This window comes from Populus euphratica, unplaced genomic scaffold (assembly GCF_000495115.2).
Source record: "Populus euphratica unplaced genomic scaffold, PopEup_1.0 scaffold2.1, whole genome shotgun sequence".
Classification (NCBI taxonomy): Eukaryota; Viridiplantae; Streptophyta; class Magnoliopsida; order Malpighiales; family Salicaceae; genus Populus; species Populus euphratica.
The window spans coordinates 4,866,332-4,881,841 of NW_011499846.1; the positions used below are offsets into that span (position 1 = coordinate 4,866,332).

The window sequence follows — 15,510 nt, forward strand, 5'->3', positions numbered from 1 at the left end:
TGGAAAAAAAAAAAAAAACTAATAAGATTGTTTTCAGCAGCTCTATCTTGGACGAATCAACTCCTGGGATTCATCTGTCCTTATACACAATGCATCTGCTTGTAATTTGGATTGGAATCCTTGATAACATAAAACATGCAAGATGAATCTAAACTGTTGATTCGTCTATGGATAGGACAAGTCTACTCTGTCACGGATATATTAGAAAAACTAGAAGAAAATAATAAGAAAAGCCTGAGAATGACCCGTGCATTTCCTACTTAACTTTTCCACGTGTCCCCTGGATCATGGCCATTGCTTCTAGTGGAGCGAATCTTAGTACGATCTTACATTTTTTTATTATGTTATAATGAAATTACCAGTAAGTAGATTGAAATTTTACGTTGTCACTAACAAAAAAAAAAAAAAGAGCTGAAACCACCTCGAGGGGAGATGTGTTGCCCAGGAACAGTGTTTTGTTTTGGTACGCAGTGGCTGCGTATGAGTCCCCGTCTGCCACTCCGGCTGCAACAACGATGGAAAGCGAATACTAATTTAAAGTATTTGATTTATACCAATCACACCTATTTCAATGTGGATCCCACTCGAAAATTGAGATCGATCCTCAGTTTGTGAAAGGCAATTTACAATTGCTTCGTGCCCGTGTTCTTCTCTCTCACCGGCTGTGCATATTCTCTCTTCCACCCAGTGGAGAGTGAATTAATTCACTCTCCGCTGTGGGGATACAGGGTAGAAAGTCTAGTGTTATGAATAATGGATAATATATTTATTGATTTGGTCGGATCAATCTAGTTTAAATTTTATTTTTTATTATTTCACTTGACCGAATTCAGCCAAAACTTAAATATATTTGACCATGTCAGATCTAATAAAAAATTAATTTTTTAATTATATTTTATTTAAAAAATTAATATTTAATATTATTTAATGACAACATATAAATTAAAAAAATCATATAATGATATAACATTTGTATAATTTGATCAAAATTTTAATTTTGTTCTTAATAATATTTTACCTGATTTTATTGCAAGCTCAAAAAACTATCAAAATTGTAGTCCTTATTGTATAAATTTTATAAATAATGTAATTTTAGATAGTTTATGGAACAATAAAACATATTTAATATGAAAATATTATTTATTTAATAATGTAATAGTAATAGTTAAATATATAATATTTAAATTAAAAATCATCAACATATATATATATATATTATTTTATAATCTTAATTTGAAGAATATTTTTTATCACACATTAAAATATTTCTTATTCAATCACAGTTTTAACCAATAATATATAAATATCAAACTAATTTTGACTAAAATTACTTTTTATAAAATAATTTTTTAAATTTCAATTATAAAAAAGTATTTACAAGTTGACTAAAATTACTTTTTATAAAATAATTTTTTAAATTACAATTATAAAAAAGTATTTACAATATCAAAAACACTCGCTCGCTTGAAGAGGTAGATATTATATTTTAAAATAATTTTTATTTAAAAATTTATATAAAATATTTTTTTATTTTTTATTTTTTAAAATTTATTTTTAATATCATCATATCAAAATAATTTAAAATATTAAAAAATAAATAAAAAAATCAAAATTATTTACTAGCATAGTTTCACATCACTGCAACCATTACGAGGTTCAACTTGGATTTTTTTGATGGCTTTGCTCTTGTTTGGCTTATTTACGAATAAGAATCTGATTATTAAAAATAATTTTGCTGCCCTTTCCGACCGGCGAATGTGTTTGGTCGTGGCCAAAAACAGATTGAGGACTCCCCCCCGCTAAATGCCGAAGGCCCACCCACCACCATTGAGCAGGAATTGACAACGTTTCCTTCCGGTAGGACCTACTAGACCACTACAGACGAAGGCTTATTTCCTATCAACACTCACATGTGTCCATCTAATGTAAAAAATATTAAAGTAACTGAGCACTCTGTAAAAGTATCGCCAATGGTTTCCTTTGTTTGCTGAAAAGCCATGAACGGACCTCTGGATCGGTGCTTCGCTGTAGCTGAAAAGGCAAGGGCACGAGCACCTCTCATATTATGTTTGCAGGGGACACATGGAAAAGTTCTCATTATGCTCATTTATATCACATTCAAATGTTTTTCCATACAGGCTCACCGACGCAACCATTTTTATTTTTAATTTAGGTATTTAACTAATTTATATATTTTTTAACTAATTTTATAAATTTTAAAATTAATAATTATATAAATTTTTAATGAAAACTCAAACTAATGATTTATAATGAGTAAATCTAGAATTTGATTAATTTAGATATATCTCTCAGAATTAATTTAAATTTTACTTACTAAATTGTGTTGCTGTTATTAATTTAAATATCACATATTAAATCACTATGTCCGGTCAATTTAATTCTTCGTATTATATTCATGTTTTTGTTATTGAAAAAGGAAAATGTATGTTTCGGAAGGGGCGCAGCTAGTTTGATAATCCACTCACGTTTCTGCTTCCTGTTTAGCTCATGTAAGAACGAAAGGTGGCCATCTTTAACCAGTCGTGCCGCCTGGCCACATGCAGTGCATCGACCAGGCCCCAGAGGTTCGCAGTTCCACATTTTTAATGAATTTAACTCGAGAGTCAAGCCCGCCACGTGGAATAATTATTTTCAACTCTATGCGAATATTATTGGATAAGTCCGTGCATTTCATGCATTTAGAGATATGCATGCTTCTTATAGATTTTTTTTATTATTATTATTCATCAATAAATATTTGCATTTTATATATTTCGTGGATTTTTCTTCTATTAATCGCGGCGGCAATTATTGGCTTCCTCTATGTCATGTTTTTTATTTTTCTCTTGATGTTAAAATTAAAAATTATATTCATAAAATTAAAAATTATTAAAAAAACAGTTTACATCACAAGCTATTTAAATCCAAAATATCCACCTGGGGAATATTCACTGTTTTGATGACATTGTTTACGGTGATTTAAAGAAATGGAAATCATCTAGTATTTGTTAAAAATTATTTTAATAAATTTTAAAAAAATACTTTAAAAAATACTCGCTACAATAACTTTAAGAAATTGAAATGGACTGTCTTTTACTGTGGAAGCCAGAGAGTAGAATTTAGAAACCTTATAAAAACGCATCTCCCAGGACTCCTAACGCGCTCACCTTTCATGCGCGACTCTTCTTCAACAAGTGGCTTTTGCTCTAGTAACCTTCTGGGTGTGTTGTTGCTGGCTAGTGTCTACCGTGTTAACATCTCGATAAATGGCTGCTTTAAGGAGCTTGTTGAAGAAAAACTCATCATCAATCCCAACATGTAACGAGCTGGTGAGGATTAGAAGATTGTTCTCTTCGGAAGCTGCTGCTTCCCCTTCTTTTGCTCAAAGACTCAGAGATTTGCCTAAAGATCTTCCTGGCACTAAAATCAAGACACAAGTTTCCCAAGTATGTCCATCTCCCTCCATATCTATTGATCATTAATTTTAACAAAAAAAAAAATCTCTTTGCTTAATTCCTGGCGCATTAAAGCCGATAGTTTTCTGCTTTGCTATCTACCATTTTCTTCAAGTACAGTGGTACTCTTTTTCCTGGGGTTTTTATTTATGATTTCAATGTTTTTCTCCTCAATCCGGCTATATATATGTATGTATGTATGTATGTATATGTATATATTACGGTCCAATAAGAATCCTCATATAAAAAATGAATAGAAACATCTTTCTGTGCCCACCGGATTGGTCACTGCGCTGTCCGTTTTTTCTTCTTTCCGACAGTTTATGTCGAGCCACGAACTAACTGCACCGTTGCCTATTCAGCTCTGAAAAGACAAGTTGTCTTCATGTTTGCGAAGACTAGCCGTCGACATAGGTTTCAGCTAGTTCAACCAAGTTGTTCATAAGAAAAAGAGAGTGGATTTTCAGTGTCGTGGATTTTCTAATCTTGGACCAAATTTTGTGTCCAAACTAACTCAACTCTTTTTTTATAATTCAAAATATTCAGCTCATAGGGAAAACTCCAATCGTGTATTTGAACAAAGTGACTGAAGGATGTGGAGCTTATATAGCCGCCAAGCAAGAGATGTTTCAGCCCACTTCTAGCATCAAAGACAGGTATCACAGAACTCAAAACTATTTTCCTATGATATCATAAACCTTAAGGTCAAATAAAAACCATAATGTTTATGCTACAGACCGGCATTGGCAATGATAGAAGATGCAGAAAAGAAGAACTTGATTGCTCCTGGGAAGGTTTGCTCGTAGTCATAGCTCCAAAACTTTTAGATATTATAGGTTCAATCAGATGCTTGAACCTTTTGAATTTCTCTAACTTTTTTATTCTTGTTATACTAGACGACTTTGATAGAGCCCACATCTGGTAATATGGGGATCAGCATGGCATTTATGGCAGCCATGAAAGGGTACAAGATGATTCTAACCATGCCTTCTTATACTAGTTTGGAGAGAAGGGTGACCATGAGAGCTTTTGGAGCTGAGTTAATTCTGACTGATCCCGCTAAGGGAATGGGAGGAACAGTTAAGAAGGCTTATGAACTTTTGGAATCCACTCCAGGTGCTTTCATGCTTCAACAGTTCTCAAATCCTGCCAATACCCAGGTACTTGATCTCACAGTAGCAGTGACATTGCATAGCTTAAAGGGCTTGTCAAGAGCAATGTGCTCGAGTTATTATTATTTTGATGATTTGGGATTTTAACTCTCTTACTTTGTAACTATTGGATTGATTTCTGAATCCAAATGGAAAAACAGATCCATTTCGAAACTACAGGCCCGGAAATATGGGAGGATTCACTCGGAAAAGTTGACATCTTTGTAATGGGAATAGGCAGTGGAGGGACTGTCTCTGGCGTCGGGAAGTATCTCAAATCCCAAAATCCTAACGTTAAGGTATCTAATTTTAAATTCTTGCTGGTGCTTTCACAGCATCACTGCCATGTGCTGTCATAAATGCTACTACTTTATTTCTCCCATAATGTTTTATCTTCATTTTTATATGATTGTAGATTTATGGAGTAGAGCCTGCGGAGAGTAATGTACTTAATGGTGGTAAACCAGGTAAGAGTCTCGCTCTGCTCTAGTTCTTTTCGTTTTTACTTTTCTCCTCTTGTTATTAGGAAGATCTAGTTCTTTTCGTTTTTACTTTTCTCCTGTTGTTATTAGGAAGGAATTATAAAGAGTAAAGCTAGAATCTTCTCTCTGCTTCTTAGAAGTAGAATTTTGTTTCCAATAATTTTAAGCTTAAGGTATAATAACCTATAGAGGTGGAATGGAGGAATATAACATGATGGAGGTTATGATTTTTGTCTTTGTAATTTTGAAAATCTATGTCAAGTATGTGCTAAATTCTATACTTATAAGGCCCATCCCAGCTCAAGACAGGTCATTGGGGTTTGACTGGGTCAACCTCCTAGGTGGCTCCAAAGCAAACCCAGCTTGGGCAAGGCTCCGGGTTTGCAGGTCATCGGGTTGACCTGCCGGGCTGGGACGAGTTTGATTACCATGCTAAATCCCTTGCTATGGACAGAGAAGTTGAATCTCTATTGTTATGTCAATTGAAATAGGTCCTCATGACATTACCGGCAATGGGGTTGGATTCAAACCAGATATATTGGACATGGATGTAATGGAAAAGGTCCTTGAGGTAAGTACCGCTGAATTGAAGGAAAGGGTAGAGAATAAATGTAACTAAAAGATGAGGCATTTTCAATGTCAGATTTTGAAATGCCGAACTGACAGTGAAAAAATTAAATGGCAGGTTAGTAGCGAAGATGCTGTGAATATGGCTAGGAGGTTGGCACTGGAAGAAGGTCTTATGGTATTTACTCTTAACAAAGTCTGTTATCGTTGACATTTTGGTTGATTTTCTATCTTTGACAGCCTCTTGCACACATATGCTAATGCAAAGCGCAATGCTTTAATTTTTGTATATGAATCCGTTTTCTTTGAGCTCTGGCTGCAATTTTTGGGTTCTTGGATTTGTAGTTTTCAAGACTCGCATCTGCTTTCAAGAAATGAGCAGTGGCAGAGTACTGTTTGTTGTTTAAATTTTATTCAATTATTTTTGGTTTGTGAAGGTGGGAATATCATCCGGAGCCAACACAGTTGCCGCACTTAAACTTGCGAGAATGCCGGAGAATAAAGGCAAACTTATAGTGGTAAGAACAGCTTATATTCCAATTCTCAAAAACACGGAATTTAAATTTTCTACTGACAATTTACACTGTTTGCGGGATGAAGGTACGCTGTTAATAATGACTTTTCTATTCCTGAAGTTGTCATATTTGATTGTTAAGGAGGCTTAAGGTTTCATCAATTTAAGCAAATTTCCTCATCATTGAATCGGGAATTCTTTTTTTACCCAAGTAAATTAATTTAAGTATGAATGCTCCGTAAGAGTTGTTGCTGGTTGACTTTCAGACTATTCATGCAAGTTTTGGGGAGCGATACCTGTCATCTGTTCTCTTTCAAGATCTGAGGAAAGAAGCCGAGAACATGCAGCCAGTTGCTGTAGACTAATTCATTCAAACATCTTACTCGATGAATGTCGAAGGCCTCTTGCACAACCATGTCTCTCAATGTGGTTGTTGAACGATGTGCAGCAAAATATGTACTCTGTGTCCATGCAGGCGGCTTATCTCCATAACATTTGTGGTGATAGAGCCTGCTTGTCTCTTAAAGTTTGGCTTTAGTTTATAATTTCACTTGAAGAACATCCTCTGTATTACAGAATTTAGTTGAGCAATGGAAATTATTTTTCCTTGATGCCCGCTTGAACTTCTTGCAGTTGATTTTAACCAGAGTCAGTTGAGTTACTATTTGTTGATCAATGAATTTTCCAGTGAAAAACCATACTTTTTTTCTATGATTCTCTAAGATTTTAATACTTTCATGGCTAGGATGAAGCATCGCTACCTCAAAACTGCCGAAGATCGTAGATAAGGAAAGGGATAGGAATTTAGAATTTCCACGCTAATTTCTGCGTTATGGATGCAACATTTTCAAAATCTTGCCTAGCGCAACCTTTCTACACATTGATATTAATTGACCCCACTCTTAAGACCGACCTTAGCTCAGGTGGCAGAGAGGAAAACTGCAGTGGAACCTTAAATCAGTCGGCAGAGTGGAGGTGTGTTGCGAAAAATTTAACCCCGTGACATCTGGTCTGTCAGATAAGAATTGTTGGCGAGCATAATTATTTAAACTGGTCTGGTCTGTCAGATAAGAATTGTGGTAAGAATCGAGACTCCTGGATAAATCCTGGTGAGACCAGCTAGTTCAACTCTAAAGATTTTTTATATAATTTTGTTCCAAAACAACGTTGTTTTTTATATAATAAAACTAAGTGTTTTCTTATAGACTTGAAACATATTAAGAATTGATTGCTATTACCTGACCTGTCATATATTATTGTTGATAAATTCTCCTGGGTTTCAAGTCATGCATACGACGCATGTACTCGGTGTCCACCTGATGTGAACGCTGTAACGCCGAGTGTCTGACGCAATGCGCAGTAAAAACTTCTTTCATAACAAAAATGTTCATTTATTTCGAAAATTTGAGCCTTTTTTTTTGTGTGATATTAGCACAAAAAGATTAATATTTCAAGGAAATAAAAACATTTTTTATCAAATAATGTAATTTATATTTATGGTGATCCTATAAAGAAATTACAATTGAAAAACACGAAATTAAATAAATAATATATTTACAAAACATGACTTTCTTATATAAAACAACATTTAAAAAAGAAGGTTCGAGTTTAATTTTACGACAAACTAAAATTGTTTTATTTTTGTAATATTTTTAATTTATTATGCTAATTTTATTTAAAAACCACTTTTTTTCTTCTTTTTCCTTTCCCTTTTTTATTAAATTTAGCATATTTCTAAAGTTGGTTTCTTTTAGTTCCTTGGATCTTAGAGCATCCACATCCATGCATAAATTCTAGCTAAAATATCATTTTAACTAGCTTTCTAAAAAATGTAATCATGCTCATGCTCTTTAAAATAAAAAAAACCATGAATATTTTATTATTACATGTGAGGTGAAAGATGAATATTGAAGTGTATGCTATTTCCATTACCATGACATTTCCCCAATCCATTAAGGTTATTTCTTCATTTGCAGAGACCACAATGGCCTCCAATATCCACTTGTAGCTTCCCAGCGAACCTATTTTTTTTCAAATTAATGACTCTCAAATCATACAAATTTGCAGTTCCGTCAGGATTCCCTCCTTCCAACAAGTTATCAGACAGATCAAGAGAATGCAGCCCTCTCAAATACATATATAATTCAGATGGCAATTCTCCACAAAGGCCATATTCCTCGTGTTTCCGTGTCCCTGCCATTCCAAAGCAAAAGGGGGAGAAATCTGCTTAATTATACTAAAGCTTTTAGCTGTGCAGTATCTGAATATCCAGTTACTTCTAACTGAAATAGCATTGGATCAGAGCAGCAGCTTCAATGAAAATATGATTAACTCAGGAACCCGCGAATCAATACTATACTGATTGCCTAAATATATTGATGTGTTCCGTGACCAAAAAAAAATGGAAACCTGCTGGATATATGATTGCTGGCAGAATAGGATAACATATCTTGAGGAGCACATGAGGTAGCGTTGCTTTTGTAGTTTGGCTTGAATACTATCAAGCCAAGAACTTTCATCGTCGAACGTTGAGTCCAAACAATAAGCAAAGACATTTATTAAAAACCATTTTGGCAATTGAGGATTCAACTTCGCTAGCACCACAGATTAACTATTGTACGAGATCGCCATAGTTGAACTGTTAATTGCTAGGAAAACTAAAGCCAAGAATAAAAGACAAGACTCGGATGCCATGTACAATCTTTTTTTTTCCTGTGACCTTTCTCTCGCGTCTTTTCCAAAAGCCAATTGAAGAGTGCTACAGGATACATGTAAAAAAATTAATTCAATTTAAAAATTTAAATTGTTTAATAAGATTTTTAAATATAATTTATATTATTATTTAATATATTTTTTTAAATAAAAATTATTTTAACTTGAAACTTATACAAATTCATTATTCTGCAGCAAGCACGAGCCCCATTACCAATTCAAACTTAATTTTGACGGATTTTCTCAGTTTTCAATTAAGTCATCCATGCGACAATTCAACATCTAGCTTGTTGTGCACCTAAATTTCTTCTTAGATAAAAATGGGCTTTCCTTTTCCAAGTCGTCTTGTACTATTTTGCACTCTCACTGTTGAGTATTTGCTATTCTTTTGATGTTGTACACAGGATACAGCACCTGCTTCTCAGATTCTCCTAAATTTAAGTCATGCAACTCTAACTTCTGATGTAATGTTTCGTTTTGTTAGTTGATTGGAAGGCACAATTTTTTTTTCTGATGCGATTACTGAGATATTTCATCAAAAAATGTTTTGATTCACTTCACATATGCTTAAACTTCTTTTCTTTTCATTCCCATGTGAATCTGTCTTAAATATTGTTGGCTTTACAATCTCATTTTGCCAATGACTTGGAGGATAGAGTGGGTTTAAATGCTAAGACATGCACATTGTTGATACAGTTTGCGCACATTAATTCATGCAGTTAGGTTATCATATATGATGCTGACGAAGACACGGGATACATTTTTGTGTTCTTCTTGACATCTTGGGCCACTCAGACTTCCCTTACAGGCATTGCTGTATTAGTATGAACTCTAACAATTCTATTACTTTAGCGCATATCTCTGGAATTGCCATATGTAATAGTGCCTTGCTCGTTTTCATCATGAACTTAGAAATGCTTGGCATTCAATATCCTCGTACGTCGAATGTTCTTATGTTTTCTTGCAGTTTATTATGAACTGTCAGGTAACATCTGTCCTATAATGAAGCGTTGTTGTTTTCTGAAAAATAACAGCATTAGAGAAAATCAGGGGTCATGGTGGAATTATGAATTTATCAGTTTATTTGTCTTCAGTGTTTTTGCTTCTTCTTTTTTTCTTTTTCTTTTTCGTGCTTTTTCTTTGCAGACAAGAATATTAGCTTTGAATGCAGCTGATCTCATCAAAACAGGAGGTCATTTTGTGCTGTCAATAAAGGTTCAATCTAGCATTTAATTGTTCTTCTGTTCTGCACTTCTTTCCATTACTGAGAAATCTAAAGCAACCGTTAGATTATTATTGTTATTGCTATTGTTATTTGCAATCTTGTGACTAGCTTATAAATTTGCACATGTTCTTGAACCTCTTCAGGCAAATTGCATTGACTCCGCCGTGCCTTCTGGTAAAGTATACGATATTGAAGTTGCCATGTTGAGGGCGGATCTGCCATTGAAGTTGCCATGTTGAGGGCGGATCTGGTATACCATGCTATCTCTAGTCAGTTTTTTTTAAACAGAGATGGTGACATTAGATCGATTTGAGCGAGACCATGCCCGCGTCATTGGAATTAACAGAGTGCCAAAGAAACAAAAAATCGCTGCCTAACAACTGTTGGATGTTCAGCACTTGGATCCCCGCTTCCTCGAACATTTAGCTTAAAAGTTAAAATTACCGTTCTGGGTTTTGCTCGTTCATTTGAATAGTTTGGCAGACAATATAATTTAAAATTAAAAAATCAAAATTTATTAAAATTGCGGTGCATACACAGCCCTGTACGAGCACTTAATGATTTCAACTCTAGGAGTCGTCGTTTTCACTCTATGGTCATCGTGTGGAGGTGGTACGTGTACTTTCAGTTACCAAATGGTTCTTTCAGTAGTGGATTATGCTCGTCTGCAGAACGTGTGTGGATAAGAGATAGACAGTTGACCATTGTAATTAGATTTTAGGTGGCTGGCAGTAAAGCTACGCGAGGACATTTTGTGGATAGACGATTATTATATTAATAAAAATTGAAAATTTTGGTAATAGTTTTTTTTAAAGTATGTTTTATTTAAAAATATATTAAAATAATATTATTTTATTTTTAAAAGTTATTTTTAATATCAAGATGAAAAAAAAAATTAAATAAAAGTAAAATAAAAAATTTTATGTTTTTATTTTTAAAATGAAAAAACAATCTTACTCTATTATATGTACGCGAAGTCAAAGGCCAAAGTATGCGTTCGGAACTTTTTGAAGCATGTCAGTTACCCCAGCTAAAATTTATCTTTAGAGGCAGCGCAGTAGACATGTTATTTTAAAGAAACTCTTTCATATGTGTTGTGTTTTTTTATTATTATAATTATTATAGTTGCTTAAAATAGCCTGGATATATTTTAATTAATTTTATTAATTTTAAAATTAATAATTATATAAATTAACAATGAATTAAGTCTTTTGCTAAAACAAGTCGCCAGTATACTCTACACTCTACCCTCTAGTCAGTTTTTTTTTTAAAAAAAAATAGCATGGTAATAAAAATAAAATAGAAAGAATAACATGGTCAAAGATTTATTTAGAAAAATAACATAATTTAATTTAACTATTCATGTGAGATATTTATGATTCTAGTCCGAAATATTTGAATTGAGATGTTTTTTCAACTTTTTGTCATAAAAGAAATCAACTCAATATTTTACAAATTTATAATTCATAATCAAACATAATTATAATTTATTTAAATTTTTAATTTAATATAATTTAAACTAAATTCATAATCATAACATTAGGGAAATATATCTCAAGAATATCAAAATAATGAATGGTAACTCATTCTAGTTATAAATCATTTACCTCTCAGCATATCATTGGTAAAGTTGCTAGTATCAAATGCTCAATATAGAGCATTCAATTAATTTATCAGAACATAAAGGAGATGCATTAGAAAACAATTCATCACTAAAAAATAATATCATGTGCCTGGTGAGGGGGCAGGTACTTCTGTTTACTGTTTAGGAATATAGTCATGGATATGGTTATGTTTAAAATTATTTTTAAAATATATTTTTTAATCAGTCCATCAAAATTATTTAAATTTTTTAAAAAAAATATATGAATTTAAAAAATAAAAAAATTTCAAAATTTTCATCACTTTTAAAATACAAAAATAAATATGACTTAAGTGTATATATTGTATGCTACTTTTCAAGCTATGTCTTTTTTTCTAAATAAATTTTGAATTATATTAATTTATTTTTTTATTTTACCGGTGCTACTTTAAAAAAAACAAAGAACCAAAAAAAGCTCAATATTATACCAGGAAGTGATTCTATATTGGCCATCAAGGGACTCTTTGAAATCTGATCCTCTTATTGATGCCCGGATTGGACTATCTGCCCACGCATTCGGGATGGGATGCTCTTGAAAACTTTCGAACACTTTTGTTTTTGTTCTCAGGCCTCACTTGTAAGATATATATTCCTACAGAAGAAGCAAAATTCTACACGTGGCCTCCTTTGTCCCTATTCACTTCTTGCATTGCCACCTGTAGTACTTGTTTTAGATAGATTTAAAGCCAATAGATGCAAACTGTAGAGTGAAATGAAAAAATGTGGTGCAGATGTTCCTTTTTCTCTTCTTCTCTATCTTGCTCCGTATATATATTTTAGATAGCATTTTACATTGTGTTTCGGATATATTTAAAAAAATATTTTTTTAAAATTAATATTTTTTTTATGTTTTTGATATGTTAATATCAAAAATAAATTTTAAAATATAAAATAATAAATTTTAATAAACAACAGTTACCATATCCAAATACCCTATTAAATAGATATCAAGATAGGTATAATTTATAAATGTTAGTTAGTTGCTGTGAAGATGTAAAATATCTTGATCAGGGAAGCTAACCAGACTAAGTTCGTTATAGAAATCTTAACCGTAAATCTCAAACTAAATGAATCGTTTTTTATTTATTTTTAATACCTGTCCAGTCTCCTGAAAGTGGAATTTTTTATGGCTAATCATGAAAGGATTAATTATTAAATTTAATTAATATATTTGCAAAACCAGTGCAACATTTTATAGTATCTCGTGATATCATTAATCTTGCCATATCATGTTTTAACATACTCAAATAATCTCTAACAGGACTACTATATTGAGATAAAATACCAAGAGAGAGATTCGCGCCGTGATGTCTTTTCTTTTTTGCCCTTGGTGTTTTTTCCATTTAGACCCCTCAATTTTTTTTTATATATATTTAATTTTTTGACATTGTGTTATTAGTCTTGATGATTTATTTTTTATACATGCATACTAAGATTTTATAATGTGAATGAAATATTTTGTGGCTTAGATAATGCTTGGTCTAATAAAAATAAATTTTAATTTTATTAGTTTAAGAAAATTATAGCTTAGATGATCAAATTTGAAGCTTTGACAGATATTCAATCTTCTTTCTTATTGCTGGCATCATGGATTGATCTGTGTGAACAAGGAAAAAGTTTATGTTTTTTTTTTCAATCACTTGATTTTTTTTTTAATTTGATTCTTTTGCTTTGACTTTTATTTTGGATTTGACTTAATAGATTGTTTTGGTTGTCTAGATACAGAGATTTTGAAATATCAAAAAAAAATAACGCTTGGATAATGCTAAATCTAAAAAAATAAAATAAAATTTTATTAATCTAAAATAATTAATGCTTAGGGGATCAAATTTAAAACTAAAACAAATGTGATGGATTGAAATGCACGAGCGAGAACGATTTGACTAATGCTTGCAACCCATATGACAGTGTGCGAGGGAAACTACCACCCTCTAGCGGCGCGCGTGGCTTCCTTTAAGGTTAGAATATCAATGTCATTGATGTCATTGGATGTGTCTCTATAAATGCTTTTAGTGGATACAATGTGTGTCGATATAAAAGCGGCGATGAGGCTTCGACGACTATTTTCTATTCCTCCTTCTTTTTTCTCTCTCGTCTTCTTAAGATTCGCAGTGATCCATCCAAAATTGCAAGATATGCTGTCAATTTGTTTTTGTGTTAATTTTATTCTTATTGTTTAGATTGCTATTTTTTTTATTTTGAATATTTTTTTCAATTTCATCATTTAATATTAAATTGATCGTGAATCGAGCTTTCGTGTTTTTTTTTGATAGAGCGATCTCCATCTCTTAGCTCAGATCACAAGTTTAAAAATTTAACCTGGATCGATATCATACTTTTTTTAGGTCATTTTTTCTTAACTTGTTTTCATTTTCAATCTTATCATTTAATATTGGGTTTTTAGAAGTTCCATGATTTTAGTTGTTTTTCTTTCCATGAGGTATCTTGATTTCAAGACCCGTGTTGCGAGTTTGGCAAGTTAGTCTTGGGTCGTTTTTATAAAAAAATTAATTGTTTTTTTGTTTTGTCATTTAACGTCAAATTGGTTTGAAAAGTGATCTTTATAATTTTTCTTGTTTTTTATTTTGTTAGGTTATTATATCCACATGGTTCTAGTCACGGGGTTTGATAAACTAATCTAGGTTTGTTGGTGTTGTTTTTTTATTTTTTTAATTGTTTTTTATTTATTCTTCTAGTTTGTTATAAATCGAGTTTTATTATTTTTACTATTTGTCCTAGGCGGGTCTATCTCAACCTCATGACCTAGATTACAAGTTTGGCATGTTAACTTGAATTAACTCAGAATTTATTTTTAAATTGTTATTTATTTATTTTAAAAATTTTCTCATTTAGTGTCATGTTGATTGGAAATTGATCTTTGTATTTTTTTTCCTTTTGACAATTTTTTTTTTCAAAGGTCACTGTGATTTTTTTTTTAATTCATCATATTTACCATTATTTCTTATTTCTTATTACATAAGTAAATGAAAACCATCTCTACTAAACTCATAATGTTTGTTGTATAGTAGTGAATTTTTATCAAATATTACTTTAAAAGGCATAGTATTTTTACCATGCAAGCCTCCATTGTTCATCCTCTCAAACGTTACTGTAGATTGGTTGTGCAAAATTTCATATCTCTTCAACTTGGTCATCAAATTTCCTCCCAATAATATAATTATAATTAAATACCAATAGATCTTGATTTATTATGTTATTTTTAAATTGTTATTTATTTATTTTAAAAATTTTCTCATTTAGTGTCATGTTGATTGGAAATTGATCTTTGTATTTTTTTTCCTTTTGACAATTTTTTTTTTCAAAGGTCACTGTGATTTTTTTTTTAATTCATCATATTTACCATTATTTCTTATTTCTTATTACATAAGTAAATGAAAACCATCTCTACTAAACTCATAATGTTTGTTGTATAGTAGTGAATTTTTATCAAATATTACTTTAAAAGGCATAGTATTTTTACCATGCAAGCCTCCATTGTTCATCCTCTCAAACGTTACTGTAGATTGGTTGTGCAAAATTTCATGTCTCTTCAACTTGGTCATCAAATTTTCTCCCAGCAATATAATTATAATCAAATACCAATAGATCTTGATTTATGACGAGAATATGGGATTGAAAAAAGATAAATCAAAATGAAAAAAATATCAAATACAGGTGACATGCTATAAGTTTTGCAAAAATACATTTTGGTCATAAAACTTTTAAAATCATGCAAATTATACAATTTAAGTACCTTGATAT

The 15,510-nt window shown here is 31.8% G+C and overlaps 1 protein-coding gene across 1 annotated transcript; it reads left to right on the forward strand.

The window, feature by feature from the left end:
• Positions 1-3,122: 3,122 nt before the first annotated feature.
• Positions 3,123-6,792, forward strand: LOC105134042 (bifunctional L-3-cyanoalanine synthase/cysteine synthase 1, mitochondrial). Its single transcript, XM_011038286.1, has 10 exons — positions 3,123-3,446; positions 4,002-4,111; positions 4,192-4,249; positions 4,352-4,615; positions 4,768-4,905; positions 5,022-5,073; positions 5,580-5,659; positions 5,774-5,833; positions 6,093-6,173; positions 6,436-6,792. Exons 1-10 carry the CDS (start codon positions 3,267-3,269, stop codon positions 6,532-6,534), a joined length of 1,122 nt encoding a protein of 373 aa, XP_011036588.1. The 5' UTR covers positions 3,123-3,266; the 3' UTR covers positions 6,535-6,792.
• Positions 6,793-15,510: the final 8,718 nt, after the last annotated feature.

Coding starts and splice junctions, on each gene's coding strand:
- LOC105134042 (XM_011038286.1), top strand. CDS start 3,267: ATGGCTGCTTTAAGGAGCTTGTTGAAGAAAAACTCATCATCAATCCCA. Junction 4,616..4,767: donor CAAATCCTGCCAATACCCAG/GTACTTGATCTC, acceptor ATGGAAAAACAG/ATCCATTTCGAAACTACAGG. Junction 6,174..6,435: donor ATAAAGGCAAACTTATAGTG/GTAAGAACAGCT, acceptor GTTGACTTTCAG/ACTATTCATGCAAGTTTTGG.